Below are 15,639 nucleotides of genomic sequence, written 5' to 3' on the forward strand. Positions count from 1 at the left end.
CAATGTGAACACTTTGACATTTGCCTTTTAAATGACTTGGCTCTGATAAGTATCATTATGTTTGTGTCTAAAGGTACTGATTGTATCTGAAGATCCTGAGCTGCCATACATGCGACCTCCTCTTTCAAAAGAACTGTGGTTTTCAGATGATCCCAATGTCACAAAGACACTACGATTCAAACAGTGGAATGGAAAAGAGAGAAGGTGCGTTCCTTATGTAAAATGGGCCTAAAAACTTCAGCTAAGCACAGAATGGGTTAGGATGTTGCCACTGACCGTGTACAGTGAATAAGAGGGATGACGTGGCTGTCACTGCAGTCCACCATGATACACACTTGGTGCAGCTTAAAGGCAACAGACTACAAAAGGCAAGAGTCCTGGATTCTGTTACTAGATCTATCAACAAATTGACATTGTAATGTTGGCCTCTGAAATACTAATGCTTCCATTTTGGGACCTTTATGTTAGACTTCTCTGGTGAAGATCAGCTCAGACTTTGTTGTCACTTTTTTATACTTGCCTGGACATGTGCCATAAAAGCCAAAAGAAAAGAAAACTGTTCAATGGCTTGTTCTTTGACACCCTAGCAGGCATTCAGCATTGCAGGAGTAAAGTGGGAAGACTGTAAGGAAGAGCCTCTTTATTAGAATATTTGCATGAGAGACTTGGAGATAAAGATCTAAAAGCCTTTTCTTTTTAAAGGGCTCCTTATAGCTCTTGATTCAAGCACCATGTTCTTTGTTTTCCAGTTTTTGTTTCTGATGAGCAGTTCCTCTGATATTGGACTAAATTTTACAAACCTACTCCTCTCCCTCACCCCCACTGTCATGTTCCATTTTCAAGCAGGTTGCATACTTTCAATTAAGTTAGCCACCCCTTCATCAACATATCATAGTTAATTAATGATTTGATTCAGAATCATCTTAGGATGTTGCAGTTGTGGTATTGACTATCCCATTCTGGACTACCCATTTTGGTGGTTATGTGAATACCAGCTTCTTGGTGCTCCTTTTGTTCTTACTTTACAATGAACCTAGAGCAGAACCTCCAGATCTAGAGCAGGGTTTCTTGACCTCGACAATGTTGATACTGGGGGCAGGATCATTCTTTGCTAGAGGTAGGAGGCTGTCCTGTGCATCGTAGGATATTTAGCAGCATCCCTGGCTGCTATCCATGAGGCATCAGTGGCCTCTTTACCCAAGTTGTTACAACCAACAGTGTCTCCAGACACTGCCAAATGTCCCCTAGCTGCAAAAGTGCCCCCGGTTAAGAACTGCTGATCTGCAATACCTCCATGTAAACAAGTCATGACCATGATTTAATGGCATTGGAGACTTACTTTATAAATACTCCTGAAAGTTTTTCATAATGAAAACAATTTTAGGCCAGGCATGGTGGCTCATGTCTATAATCCCAGCACTTTGGGAGCCCGAGGTGGGAGGATTGCTGGAGCCCAGGAGTTTGAGACCAACGTAGGCAGCATAGCAATACCTGTCTGTACAAAAAATAAAAAATTAAGCTGGGCATGGTGATGCCCTCCTGTAGTCCCAGCTACTTGGGAGACTGAGGTGAAAGGATTGCCTGAGTCTGGGTGGTCGAGGCTGCAGTGAGCCATGATCATGCCACTGCATTCCAGCCTGGGTGACAGGGTGAGACCCTGATTCCAAAAAAAAAAAAGAAAAAAAGAAAAGAATTTTATTAAAGCTATGAGGGAAGCTGATCGCAGTTCCAGGTGCTTATAACATCCTTCCCCTCTTCCCTATGCAGCATCTACTTCCAGCCACCGTCCTTCTATGTCTCTGCTCAGGACCTGCCTCACATTGAGAACGGTGGTGTGGCTGTCCTCACTGGGAAGAAGGTGAGCTAGTAGGCTGCTTCCTTTTTTCAAAGTCTATGTATGAGCCCACCAGTGAGTGTGGTGACATGTGTCTCCACTACCATTTACGTCTGTCCTGCCATTGGAGTTAAACAAAGAAGGATGGCGTCACTTTAGGTTTAATATTACTGACTGTGTCCTTCTGGGGAAAGCACTAGTATCAAAGCCTAGGATAGCATGCCAACTAAACTTTCCCAGGGAAGTCAAACTGTTGAGGACCATAATCCTAAAAGCTATTAGATCTCCTATTTGCTCTTCTGTCCTTCCTCTTTCTTCCTATTTTTCCAGGCTGCATTTTTTCTGGGATTATTGATGATAAGAAATACATATTATTCAGGACAGTAAAATAATTCAGACATAACTCAGCATGGGAAATATTGTTAGACTTTACAAAGGTGAGTGCCCGAGTAACGGAAGCAGTTACTGGAGGGTATTTGTGGAGTTCCAGAAGGGTTTTGTTGTGTTATTTTGTTTTTGTTAACGGGAGATAGTAGAGTGTGTTTGTAAACTAATGCCAATATTCCGGTAGAGAGGGAAGAGTTCTCTGAAGAAGCAAAGCCCAGACTTGATGGGATTCAGAGCACAAGTGGAGGGACTGACCTTTGGTAGCAACAGGCCCACTTCTTCTATAAGGTAACATTAGACAGAGAAGATGGATATAGATTTGTGGATAAACTGATCATGAGACATGAGGTGTTAAGTGTCCTTGATGTGTAAATAACACACAAGCCCTGCCCTGTAGAGGCTAACAGTGTTAGGCAGAAACATGAACAGGCAATCATAACACAAAGGTGTATAGTAAGAGAGATACACAGTATGTTGTGGTACTTACTGGGAAGAGTACCTAGTAGAATGATGGTTTCAGGAAAGTCTTCCTGGAGGAGAAAGTCTTCTAGAATGGAAAACTTTATGGAATGAAGAGGCATTCATCAGATAAGAGAAGAATGAAGAAAATTCAATTTAAAAAGAACAGCATAAGCAGAGGCATGAGGATACAAAAAAGCATATTTTTCACAAAGAAATACAAGCAGCTAGGTACTGGTAGAGCAGTTAGATACAGTTAGGGAGTGGCAAGAGATGAAACTGAGGAGTTAGGAGGGGCCTCATCGATCGTGAAGGGCTTTGTGTGAAAGACCGTGAGCTTTATCTGCACTGGGGAGCTGTTGAATTTTAAATAATCCCTGTTGGTTGTGAGAAGAATGGATTTCAGGAGGACAAGACTAGAGATAGATGATTTCAAAGATTATTGCAATAATCTGGGTAGAGCTAATGAGAACCCATGTTAGGATAGTAGTGGTGTGGTGATGATGATGGAGAAAAAGTAAGAGCTAAAATTTTTATAGTATGTATTCTAATCTTGTAAGGACAGTTTTTAAATGTTTTATGTGTGCTATCTCATTTTAACCTCACAATAATGTTATGAGGCGGGTATTATTATTTCTATTTCATAGAGAAAGAAGTGGAGGTTTTTAAAAAATAAATTGTAAACAACTTGCCTAAACTCACACAGCTAATAAGTAGTGGAGACAGAATTTGAGCCCAAGTCTGTCTGACTGCAGAATTCGAGCCTAGACATTCTGATTCCAGAGCCCAAACTTGTAATAACATCATTGTACAGCGTATTAGTTTCAGATAGAAAGCTACTGAGGAGGGAACAGACTTGAGGCATGCTTAGGAGGCAGACTTGACAAGGCTTGGTGGTTGGTTGAAGGTGGAAGATGAGGGAGAGAGAGGAAGTAAAGATGGCTTTGTTTTTTTAAATTTTTTTTTTTTTTATTTTTTGAGTCAGAGTCTCACTTTGTCACCCAGGCTAGAGTGTAGTGGCATGCTCCCAGCCACCCCAGTGTTGACCTGCTGGGCTCTGGCGATCCTTCCGCCTCAGCTTTCCAAGTAGCCAGAACTATAGGTACGTGCTACCATGCCCGGCTGATTTTTTATGTATTGTAGGGATAAGGTCTAACCAAGTTGCCCAGGCTGGTCTTGAACCCATGAGCTCAGGCAGTCCTCTTACCTCGACCTCCCAAAGTGCTAGGATTACAGGTTTGAGCCACCACACCCGGCCCAAAGATGACTTTCTAACTTCTAGCTTGTGTGTCTGAGAGGATGGTAATGTACCCCCAACAGAGAAAGACATAAGAGGAAGAAATAATTTAAGGAGGAAGACAAAATTCAGCTTTGAACCCTTAAGTATGAAGTGGAATATCTGCATGCAGTTGTTTTCTGGACAGTTGGACATATGATGGCAATACTCAGGGGATCTGGGCTCAGATAGAAATTCTAGAATCATCTTCCTATGTGTAGGAGGTGAAAACATGAGAATAGGTGAGGCTTCCCAGGGAGAATTTATCTAGTGATAAGGGAGTGGTAAAGCAAGGAAAGAACCCTGGGGAGTCCCAGCTTTTAGGAGGCAAGCTTAAGAAGAGGAACCTGCCTGGTTGTGGTGGCTCATGCTTGTAATACTAGCACTTTGGGATGCCAAGGTAGGAGGATTGCTTGAGTTCAGGAGTTGGAGGCCAGCTTGAACAACATATTGAGACCCAATCTCTACAAAAATAAAAAAAATGTAAGCTGGGCGTGGTGGCACACACCCATATTCCCAGCTAATTGGGAGACTGAGTCAGGAGATTTGCTTGAGCCCAGGAGGCTGAGGCCTCAGTGAGCTATAATCTGCCTGGGCAACAGAGCAAGACCCCTGTCTGGAAAAAAGAGGAAGAAGAACCCACAAAAGTGACTAAGAAAGAACTTAAAGAACAGTATGAGGAAAGTGAGGAAAGTCCAGGACAGGAGCCAAGGTTATAGGGAGTTTCAAGAAGGAGAATGTGATCTACAGTGTTACTGTAGCAGAATAATCTGCTAAGAATTGTAAAATGTCCCATTAGATTTGGCAGTTGAGATACCATTGTAAAGTTAGGAAAGAAGATAGCTTACTTTTTCTTTTCCTTTTTTTTTTTTTTTTTTTTGAGTTGGAATCTCACTCTGTTGCCCAGGCTGGAGTACAGGGGCACGCTCACAGCCACCATAGCCTTGACCTGCTGGGCTCAGGTGACCCTTCCACCTCAGCCTTCCAAGTACCTGGAACCATAGGCATGCTCTACCATGACCAGCTGTTTGGTTTTTTTGTTTGTTTTATTATAGAGACGAGATCTCTCCAAGTTGCCCAGGCTGGTCTCAAACCCCTGGGCTCAGGCAGTCATCTCGCCTGTATCTCCCAAAGTTCTGGGATCACAGGCATGAGCCACCATACCCAGCAGCCTGTTCTTTCAAATGGTTTAAATGAGAAAAACAAAATTATGGACTTCACAGCAACTTGGATGGATTTAGAGTCTATAATACTCAGTGATTTATCACAGAAACAAAAAACGAGTACCCTATGTTCTTATTCATAAGCAGACCCTGAACATTTGCCATAATACTGTAAGAAAGGGATTGGCAGTACCTAGCAACTGCCGGTGGGAGGTGACACATTAATAAGGGTACCTAATCTCAAACCAGTCAAAGTGGAGACCAAAGGTAGGCCCAAACTTTATCTGTACCATAACCACTTGTATACCTAATCTTGAATTGTACCCCACATCTTTAAAATAAAATAAATTTTTAGGCGGGGTGCAGTGGCTCAAGCCTATAATTCCAGCACTTTGGGAGGCCGAGGAGAGAGGATTGCCTGAGCCCACGGGTTCGATACCAGCCTGGGTAGCATGATGAGACCTCATCTCTACAACAAATCAAAAAATTAGCCGGGTGTGGTAGCACACTCCTGTAGTTCCAGCTACTTGGAAGGCTGAGGTAGAAGGATTGCCTGAGCCCAGCTGGTCGAGGCTACAGTGGCCAGGAGCATGCCACTGCACTCCAGCCTGGGCAACAGAGTGAGACTCCAACCCCCAAAAATAAATAAAATGAATAAATAAATAAATAAATAAATAATTTTAAAAATAGGAAACATAAAAAATATATAAATGAATGAATGCGAAAGGGGAGATGGTGATTGGACAAAAGCTTGAAGAAGATGTAGAATCAAAGGTGGGACTTACTGGATGGGCAGACATGTTAATGTCAGGAGAGAGAAAGAGAGGGTGTGGAATGAGTGGGTAACTGATAGGGAAAAGTTCCAGGAGGGAGAGGAAGGGATGAAGGTCAGGCCCGAAGTAGAACAGAAAGGACACCTCACCTTAGGAGCTGGAAGAAAATAAGTAAAGGTTGATATGAATATGCTTTCATTGGGGAGGTTGGGGAGTAGGAACCCTCCTGGGAAGTTGAGGAAGATCACATCTAATAGTCTCATTTGTTTGTGCAATAAAATAAGATGTGAGGTGGTTATCTGAGTGAGAACAGGCTGGGAGTTGAGTGATGAGACTGGATTGAAGAGGGAGCTTACCAAGGACAGACCAAGGGAGACTGAAGAAGCTGCTCACTCATCAGATCTCAGGTCATCCCATCACCTCTCGAAAGCTTTGCCAAACCCAACCTGATGAGATTGGGTACACCTGTCATATCTTCCTAGCACTACCTGTACCATTCTTACCACTCGTATCACACTTGTCACTCTGCATTATCATCAATACTTGTTGAATTGCCTGTTTGGGCTACTAAACTCTGAAGGCAGGGACATCTGTCTCTCTCACCATTCTGTCCCTAGCACTTAGTACAGTGCATGATGCATAGTAGGTCTTGAATAAATGGTCTCATGGCTAGTAAGTAGTTGAGCAAAGACTGGGACCCTATTTCTCTGACTCCAAAGCTCAAGCTTTAGCCATAAGAAGGAGTAGGGTGCAAGGGAACTAAAGGTGCTGGCAAGAGAACAGTTTGGCTGATCTACCATTGGCCCAGATTAGTTAGAATGGAACCATCAACCAGATAAACAGAGAAAATGGAAAGCAAGTATAGGAGACAGAAAACTGGAAGGATAGAAAATCACAGGATATTTGAAGTAGAAGCAGAGGTTTAGGAGATAACAAGATGAGAAAATGTACCAACCAGATTCCAAGGTCTTCAGTGACTAGAGAGGAGTAGCCAGGAGGCAGCTCAAAACAGTAATTTGTAGGAATATGGGTTGGTGTCCTTCCGAGAAGAATGAAAGTACAAGACTCTGGAAGAAGCAGCAACCTCAGGAAGCCTGGAAAATGCCAACACCTCCTCCCGGCCTTGTGACGTGGAGTGTGGGTGAATGAACAACCTCTACGCATAAGCTCTCCTTGGGAGAGAGCCGAACGTCAGTGAAGGCTAGAAGTTGGAGGAAGCATTCTGCAAAAATGCTGCAGATGTAGGAGAGTTGTGAACAAAGTAATAAAGTAATAAGCATTCCAAACAGTCAAACAGAAAAGGCTGTTCCTGATCTTCACTTCCACATATCAGTCAGATACTTTGGTACTGTTATGACTTGCTCTAGTGTCACCTGCTTGGAAACTTGGAGAAACTGGGTACCAGAAACTATAGTTCCAATCATTATTACTTGGAAGTTGTTTCTTTTCTTTTTTTCTTTTTTTTCCCATTTTTGAGCAGGGATCTCACTCTGTTGCCCAGGCTGGAGTGCAGTGGCACAATCATGGCATACTGCAGCCTTAGCTTCCTGAGCTCAGGTGATCCTTCCACCTCAGTCTCCTGAGCAACTGGGACTACAGGTGTGCACCACCATACCCAGCTAACTTTTTTTTTTTTTTTGTAGAGACGAGGTCTCACGATGTTGCCCAGGCTGGTCATGAACTCCTGGGCTCAAGCAATTCTCCTGCCTCGGCCTCCCAAAGTGCTAGGATTATAGGCGTGTGCCACCCATGGCCCGGAGATGGTTTCATTTAAGAATCACATTAGGTCAAGAACTAATTCTCATTGGACTGACAGCTAATAGGTCCAGAGTTTTTTTTGCAGGGGGAGGGGATGGAAGTGTTCTGGAATTAGAGTGTGGTGATGGTTGCATAACTTTGTGAATATACTAAAAAAAACTACTGAATTGTACACATTAAAATGATAAATTTTATGTTATATAAATTATATCTCAAATTTTTAAAAAACGAATTCATCTCTACCTCTTTTGTGTATGTGTGTGACTGTACCAGGTAGTACAACTGGATGTGAGAGGCAACATGGTGAAACTTAATGATGGCTCTCAAATAACCTATGAAAAGTGCTTGATTGCAACAGGTGAGCATTTCTGGAGACAGTTTTCTTCCCTGACACAGTTCATTCAAGTTTTAGAGTCTGGTCTTCTCTATAGAAGGCATTACTACTTAATCTTAAGAAAACTGAAACCCAGACTCTCTGAAGTGGGTGTATTCTCTTGGTGCAAAAGCTGGCTAAATCTAGGCATCATGGATCACCAGCTCTTCTGGATTATCCTTGCTGTTCCTCCCCATAAAGGCATGCTATTCCTCCCTGCTTAACCCATACCCTGTGCCCTGAAAGTGTGATATAGCCTTGTGGTTTCATTGCCACTTCCAGTCAGAAATCACGAGAGGAGCCTGAAGCAGTTGATTAAACCCATGTATCTATACTAACTGGCAAATCCTCATGAGAAACTAGAAGAGAACATAGAAACCAAAAGTGAGGCCTTTTGGCCAGCGAGGGGGAAGGAGAGATCCTTGAAGAGAGACTTTCAAATCTGCTTCTCAAAGGAAATTGATATGAAGTGAGTTGAAGGGAAACAAAGCTGTTGTATCCTGTTGTTGCTGTGGCACCAGCTGGGAACACACACACACACACCCACACCCACACCCACGCCCACCATGGTCCTAAGTGAAGAGAGTTCCACTTTGGGGGAGGGTTGTTTGGGCTACACACACACACACACACAAACACACACACACACACCCCCACCATGGTCCTAAATGAAGGGAGTTCCACTTTGGTCCTAACACACACATACACACACCCACACCCACACCCACACCCACCATGGTCCTAAGTGAAGAGAGTTCCACTTTGGGGGAGGGATTGTTTGGGCTACACACACACACACACACACACACACACACACACACAAACACATACACACACACCCCCACCATGGTCCTAAGTGAAGGGAGTTCCACTTTGGTCCTAAGTGAAGAGAGTTCCACTTTGGGGGAGGGATTGTTTGGGCTACACACACACACACACACACACACACACACACACACACACACACACACACACACACTTGTTTGGGCTACACACACACACACACACACACACACACACACACCCCACCATGGTCCTAAGTGAAGGGAGTTCCACTTTGGGGGAGCGATTGTTTGGGCTAGCTCCTGCTTGTTGGGCTAAAGGGTTTTCCTTCTCTTACTTTCAGGAGGTACTCCAAGAAGTCTGTCTGCCATTGATAGGGCTGGAGCAGAGGTGAAGAGTAGAACAACACTTTTCAGAAAGGTAAATTATCTGCTTTAGTGTTCTCCTTGTTGTTTTTGAAGAGGCAGTATAATCTTGTGATTCCCCAAGTTCCCAGCGGGTACTTGAGAGGTCCAAGTTCTATTTATGGCTCTTCTCCAGACTTGTTATCTGGCCTTGAACAAGTCACTCCCCCCCCCTCTCTACCTCAAATACCTCACTCAAGGGTTTTTTTAAGCTCCTAGGAGTAAAATACATGTAGTGTTTTTATTGCTCACTATAGATTCCTCCGATTGCTCTTCAATAGTTGTTTTCTCCTGACGCATTTGATTCATTATTACCTCTTATAGCCTCTTGGTATTTTTTATTGCAAGTGCTGTGTGGAGACTTTAGGGGAAAAGTTATGAGTACCTTAAGTAAAAAGAAAAGGGGTGTTTTGCTTCTTAACACAGTGTTTTGCTTATAAAAACTGCTGTAATTTTCCAGCCACTCTTAGAAGTATTTGCTGAAAAAATTTTTTTTGAAAGCAGGATTTATTGAGAGGACAGAAAAACTTCCACGGAGGGAGGGGACCCGAAGGGGTTGCCCTGATAAAATTTTTACTGCCCTTTAAGTTCTTGTTAGAACAAGGCTTGTCATCCTCAGCTCTGTTGACATTTGGGCTGGATAATTGTTGTGGGGCTGTCCTATGCATTGTAGGATGTTAGCAGCATCCCTGGCCTCTACCCACTAGATGCCAGGAGCATTTTCCTGCCCTGACAGCCAAAAATAGCTTTCTAGATATTGCCAGATATCCTCCTGGGGAGGAAGGGACAAAACTGCCATCAGTTGAGAACCACTGTTGATAAAAGGAATATTACCAAGAAGAAATAAATTTGCATTAATAGCATAGAAGCTATAGTTGAACTACTTTTTTTTTTTTTGAGTAGGAGTCTCACTCTGTCACCCAGACTGGAGTGCAGTGGCATGCCCATGGCCACTGCAGCCTTGGCCTGCTGGGCTCAGGTGATCCTTTTGCCTCAGCTTTCCATGGAACTACAGGCACACACTACCATGTCTGACTAATTTTTTGACTTATTGTAGAGACGAGATCTCACCAAGTTGCCCAGGCTGGCCTCGAACCCCTGAGCTCAACCAATCCTCTCACCTCAGCCTCCTAAAGTGCTGGGGTTACAGGTGTGAACCACCACACCCAGTGAGCTACTTTATATCCGATTTTCTGTGAAAATTACTGTTTTCAAAGATTTAGAAGTAAATATTTTCCAGTACTATTATCTTATGCCCCTTTTGGAAATTAATGGACTAAACCGATGTGATCCTGCAGATCGGAGACTTCAGAACCTTGGAGAAGATCTCACGGGAAGTCAAGTCAATTACAATTATTGGTGGGGGCTTCCTCGGCAGTGAACTGGCCTGTGCTCTTGGTAGAAAGGGTGAGTATTGAGGAGTGACTTGGATTTTCTTTCTCCAGTCTTATATCACATGCTTTTCAGTGCACTCTCACAAATTTCAGAGATGTATTTGCCAGGATCAGTAGAAAAAGTTTAAGTTTTATATACTGAAAAGCTAAGCACTGAGATTAGTTCTGGTGAGGGATCCCTTGGTGACTGAAAAGCTGTCATCTGAGCAGCTGGACAGCAATGCTTTCTTTCTTTTCCTCTAGCTTCTGTGTCATGACTTCTTAGAAATAAAATAGGAAAGTGCTGTTTCCTGTAAAAAGCCAAAAACTTCTTTCAGGCACATGATGGTTTCCAGCTTGACAGATCTATGAGTTCCAGGTTGAATGTTTCATTACAACCAGTTTTCTTTTTTTCTTTTTTTCTTTTATTTTAAAGATGCGGGGTACAATTCAGGATTAGGTATACAAGTGGCCATCATACAGATGAAGTTTGGGCCTCCCTTTGGTCCTTACTTTGCCTGGTGTAAGATCAGGTACTCTTATTGATGTTGTGTCCCCCCGATCCCTACCCTGGCAGTATCCCACTACTGCCAATCCCTTTCTTAGAGTATTATGGTAAATGTTCAGGGTCTGCTTATGAGTGAGAACATAGCATCATGAGTATGATAGACTCTAAATCCATCCAAGTTGCTGTGAAGTCCATATGCTTGTCCTTCTTTATGGCTGCATAATATTCCATTGTGTATATGTACCACATTTTTTTATCCAGTCCAGCTTCAATAGGCAACACATTGGTTCCATGTTTTCACTATTGTGAATAATGCTGCAATAAACATGTGTGTGCTGGTATCTTTTTTGTAGAATGATTTGAGTTACTCCGGGTATATTCCCAGTAGGGGGATTGCTGGGTCATATGGGTGGTCAGTGTCTAGTTCTTTTAGAAATCGCCACACTGTCTTCCAAAGAGGTTGTACTAGTTTGCGTTCCCACCATCAGTGTAGAAGTGTTCCTTTTTCTCTGCATCCTCACCAGCATCTTACAACCAGTTTTCTTAATGTTACTTTTCCACCATGTGAAATCAGAACATCTTCTCAGGAGGGTTTTTCCTCTTCAGAGGTTGCAAAGCACTCGTGTGACCTGTGATGACTGTATGAGTGGAAGTGCACTGAGTTCACAGTCTGCAGTTTAATCTGGAGATAGCAGTTCTGGTACTTGTTGAATTTGCCTTATGAATGAACTCCAGCACCAAGGCCTTCATGCTCCAGTGGCCCACAAATGGGAGTTCTGGCTGGGACTGCAGTTCTGCCCTGTGTTTAGTAAGGGTTGTCTACTCCTTTCCTTTTCATTCTGGCTTTTGCTTCCTGCACTAACCATTCCATTTCTTCTTCCCAGCTCAAGCCTTGGGCACAGAAGTGATTCAGCTTTTCCCTGAGAAAGGAAATATGGGAAAGATCCTCCCTGAATACCTCAGCAACTGGACCATGGAAAAAGTCCGACGAGGTAGAGAGACTTGCCATATGCTGCTATTCTGTTTCCTTTGAGTGTGGCCTAAGGCACAGTTAGCATCTATGGGAAGCCCCTTGATGTAAGCCCTGTTACCTGGAAGATGAAATGTTTCCAACATTCTCCAGTCAGCCAAGTCCATCTAGATGTTCTGAACCTGATGCACCAAATTCCCAGAAGGGCTACAAATAACTTGTGGGTGTAGGTTCTTGCAGCTCCCTTAGGTTGCCAGCACACTGATGACCATTGGTATGGGGGAGACCTCAGGGCAGCTTTCCTATTTCCTGTGAAGGTGATAGGCTCATAGGCTCAGCTGCAGGTCTTGTTTGCCTCTACAGAGGGGGTTAAGGTGATGCCCAATGCTATTGTGCAATCAGTTGGAGTCAGCGGTGGCAAGTTACTCATCAAGCTGAAAGACGGCAGGAAGGTAAGGAGGACAAAGACAGGCTGCCAGGAGACCTTCTGGCTCTCCCCTCACCTTTCCTCACATTTACTCTTACACTTAACACCAATAGATTAGTTTTCTTGGCAGCTGCTATTAACCCATCATAATCTTCTGAATTAACTAACTGTCCCTTCATTAAAACAGAGAATGATGAGAACCAGAGTAGGCACCTATGATTCACTTTCCATTGTCCCCCTTCTATCTGTATCACAGATTTTTGAGTCCTTGCTAGGGTGGCGGATTTCCATTCAGAAGATATAGGGGGTATGTGCATGAGATGGGATGGAGGAGGTTTATGAAATAGGACTTAAAATCTGTTTACCAGAGATAAGCTAACCCATGATTTTTTTAAAACCCCTATTCTTAATGGCATGATTGGCAGTTATTATGTCAGTAGTCATAAATGGAAACTGTGGTAATTAACTGAATTATTTGTTTTTTGCCTCAGGTAGAAACGGACCACATAGTGGCAGCTGTGGGCCTAGAGCCCAATGTTGAGTTGGCTAAGACTGGAGGGCTGGAAATAGACTCAGATTTTGGTGGCTTCCGAGTAAATGCAGAACTCCAAGCACGCTCTAACATCTGGGTGGTAAGTGTGCTACAGCACAGCCAGGCATGATTCGTTGTCCCCAGCCTGTGAACAGTCTGCCCGGTGGTGTGCTAAAGCTCATCAACAGGCCGGGCTCAGTGGCTCAAGCCTGTATTCCCAGCACTTTGGAGGGCAAGGCAAGAGGACTGCCTGAGCCCAGGGGTTCGAGACTAGCCTGGGCAATTTGATGAGACCTCGTCTCTACAATAAATCAAAAAATTAGTCAGGTGTGGTAGTGCATGTCTGTAGTTGTGACTACTTGAAAGGCTGAGGCAGAAGGATCGCCTGAGCCCAGCAGGTCGATGCTGGGGTGGCTGTGAGCATGTCATTGCACTCCAGCCTAGGCGACAGAGTGAGACTCTTGACAAAAAAAAAAAAAAAAAAAAACTCATCGACAGTCTAACCAATAGGGTCAAAGTATTTGGAGGCTGAGAGTAAAGAATAGGAACTTGTGAACTGCTTGATGTAGATAACCAAATACAGTGTCAGTCTGCAAGCTAGCATCAGTGCATGTGCCTGAAGGAGTAGAGCTCTTCCAGTTCTACTTGTTGGCAGCAGCCATTGGCGCAACCCCTGGCGGGCACGTGCACAAACTTCAGATGGATCTGCTGTTTCCTTTGCTCAAACATGAGTCCAGGGAAGGAGGGTGAAGCAATTGTATAACATGTTGCCTAGAAAGGAAAATTACTCTGTTTTCATTTTCCTTGGGTACTATTTTTAGCTGTTTTAAAAAATCGATTATGACACAAACAAGACTGTAGTATGTAGGAACTATGAGGCAGTTTCCCCATTGCTAGTTACAAGTGTACTGTGTTTGATTATGGACTCTGCGACTAAGGCCATTAGAGCCTTGGAGGGATTTTTTTTCCCCCTTCAAGGCTTGCTTTTTAAAAACAAGGTGACATGTACTGGACTTTTTTAACCTGTTATAAAAGTAGTATGTGCTCATTGTAGAAGACACAGACAAGGAAAAAGACCTGAAGCAACTATTAATATTTTGATGTATTTCCTTCCCTTTGTTTTCTTGTGTGTATTTTTTTAAGGATTGTGGCAAGCATAATATATATAAACATTTATATTCTGTTTTTTTACTTAACGTTATAAATGTAAGCATTTACTATGTTGCTTCAGACTCTGTAAACAGTTTAATGACTATGTAATATCCCATTAAGTGAATTTCATAGTTTACCTTACCATTGCTCACTTGTTGGATTTTTAGGTTGCTCTGGGGGAGTCTGATTATTCACAAAGATGAACAAAGGGTTAGAGAATTCAAATACCACATCATTCATGAAGTGGCCCAGTTCACCCCCAGCTGGGTATTCTTGTCCTCTGCTTGAAGCACTTTACCTTTGTAATATATACCTCTCATTTGTCACCTCACTTGTTCACATCGCACTGTGGTTATGAGCAAAGCTACATCTTCCTGTACTTACTGTTGTACACTCCTCATAGCAAGGGCTGTGTCAGTTTTGTCTCAGCAGTCCGGGCAGCATAATACTTTTATATAATACGTAATAAGTATTCCATAAATGTTTGTTGCATGCATGAATACTGAATGACAAGGGGAAAAATCTCATCATGGAAAAGATTTCTAGGTGAGAGACAGTCACATCTAAAAACTGGTTTCCACATACAGAAGAGTATTCTGCAAATCATGATCATTAAATATCCTGTCTATTGACCGGGCATGTTGTCTCACACCTATAATCCCAACACTTTGGGAGGACGAGATGAGAGGATTGCCTGAGCCCATGAGTTCAATACCAGCCTAGGCAACATAGCAAGACCTCATCTTTATTTTTTATTTAAAATTTTAAAAAATACATGAAAAACAAAGCAAAAAATCCTGTCTGCTAGGACAGAATGAGAAGAAATAGATATAAGTAAACTGAAGCATAGAAGATTTAGGATAGCTTTGTGGAAGAAGTATAGTTATTAAAAAGTGGAATCTCACTGGACATGGCAGCTCACATCTGTAATCCCAGCACTTTGGGAGGCCGATGGGAGGATTGCTTGAGCTCAGACGCTCAATACTAGCCTAGGCAACATAGCAAGATCTTGTCTCTACAAAATTTAATTAATTAATTAAGTAATTACTTAATAAGCCAGATGTGGCACACACCTATAGTCCTAGCTACTCAGGAGACTGAATCAAAAGGTTGAGGCTGTGATGAGCCATGATTGTGCCACTGTACTCCAGCCTAGGTGAAAGAATGAGACACTGACTCAAAAAAAAAAAAAAAAAAAGTAGAAATCTCAATGGTTTTGCTAGTTAGGGTATAATTCTGGACTGTAGATGGAAAACATTAACTATTTCCCATTGCAAAGGTTCTTTGAGCCCCCAAGAGTTTTGTTTTCTTTTTGAGTTGGAGTCTCACTCTGTCACCCAGACTGGAGTGCAGTGGCCGCTCCCGGCCACCGCAGCCTTGACCTGCTGGGCTCTGGCGATCCTTCCATCTCAGCCTTCCCAGTAACCGGAATTACAGGCATGCGCTACCTCGCCTGGCTGATTTTTT

At 43.0% G+C, this 15,639-nt stretch overlaps 1 protein-coding gene across 5 annotated transcripts in view; it reads left to right on the forward strand.

The window, feature by feature from the left end:
• AIFM1 (apoptosis inducing factor mitochondria associated 1) overlaps positions 1-15,639 on the forward strand; it is a 39,704-nt gene that overhangs the window by 18,433 nt on the left and 5,632 nt on the right. For 3 of the 5 annotated variants that reach the window (XR_504411.2, XM_008059856.1, XM_008059857.1), the window contains exons 5-12: positions 74-204; positions 1,768-1,858; positions 7,924-8,008; positions 9,150-9,226; positions 10,509-10,617; positions 11,976-12,083; positions 12,425-12,513; positions 12,980-13,120. Coding sequence is in view for 3 of the 5 variants with exons in the window: in XM_008059856.1 (XP_008058047.1) it covers positions 74-204; positions 1,768-1,858; positions 7,924-8,008; positions 9,150-9,226; positions 10,509-10,617; positions 11,976-12,083; positions 12,425-12,513; positions 12,980-13,120 (831 nt within the window). In the remaining 2 variants the exon portion in view is untranslated. The remainder of the gene's footprint in view (positions 1-73; positions 205-1,767; positions 1,859-7,923; positions 8,009-9,149; positions 9,227-10,508; positions 10,618-11,975; positions 12,084-12,424; positions 12,514-12,979; positions 13,121-15,639) is intronic. The other 2 variants (XR_002482066.1, XM_021713279.1) reach the window with 2 other exon arrangements.

Source organism: Carlito syrichta, unplaced genomic scaffold (assembly GCF_000164805.1).
Source record: "Carlito syrichta isolate Samal-C Ts95f unplaced genomic scaffold, Tarsius_syrichta-2.0.1 Scaffold304400, whole genome shotgun sequence".
In the NCBI taxonomy this organism is placed as follows: Eukaryota; Metazoa; Chordata; class Mammalia; order Primates; family Tarsiidae; genus Carlito; species Carlito syrichta.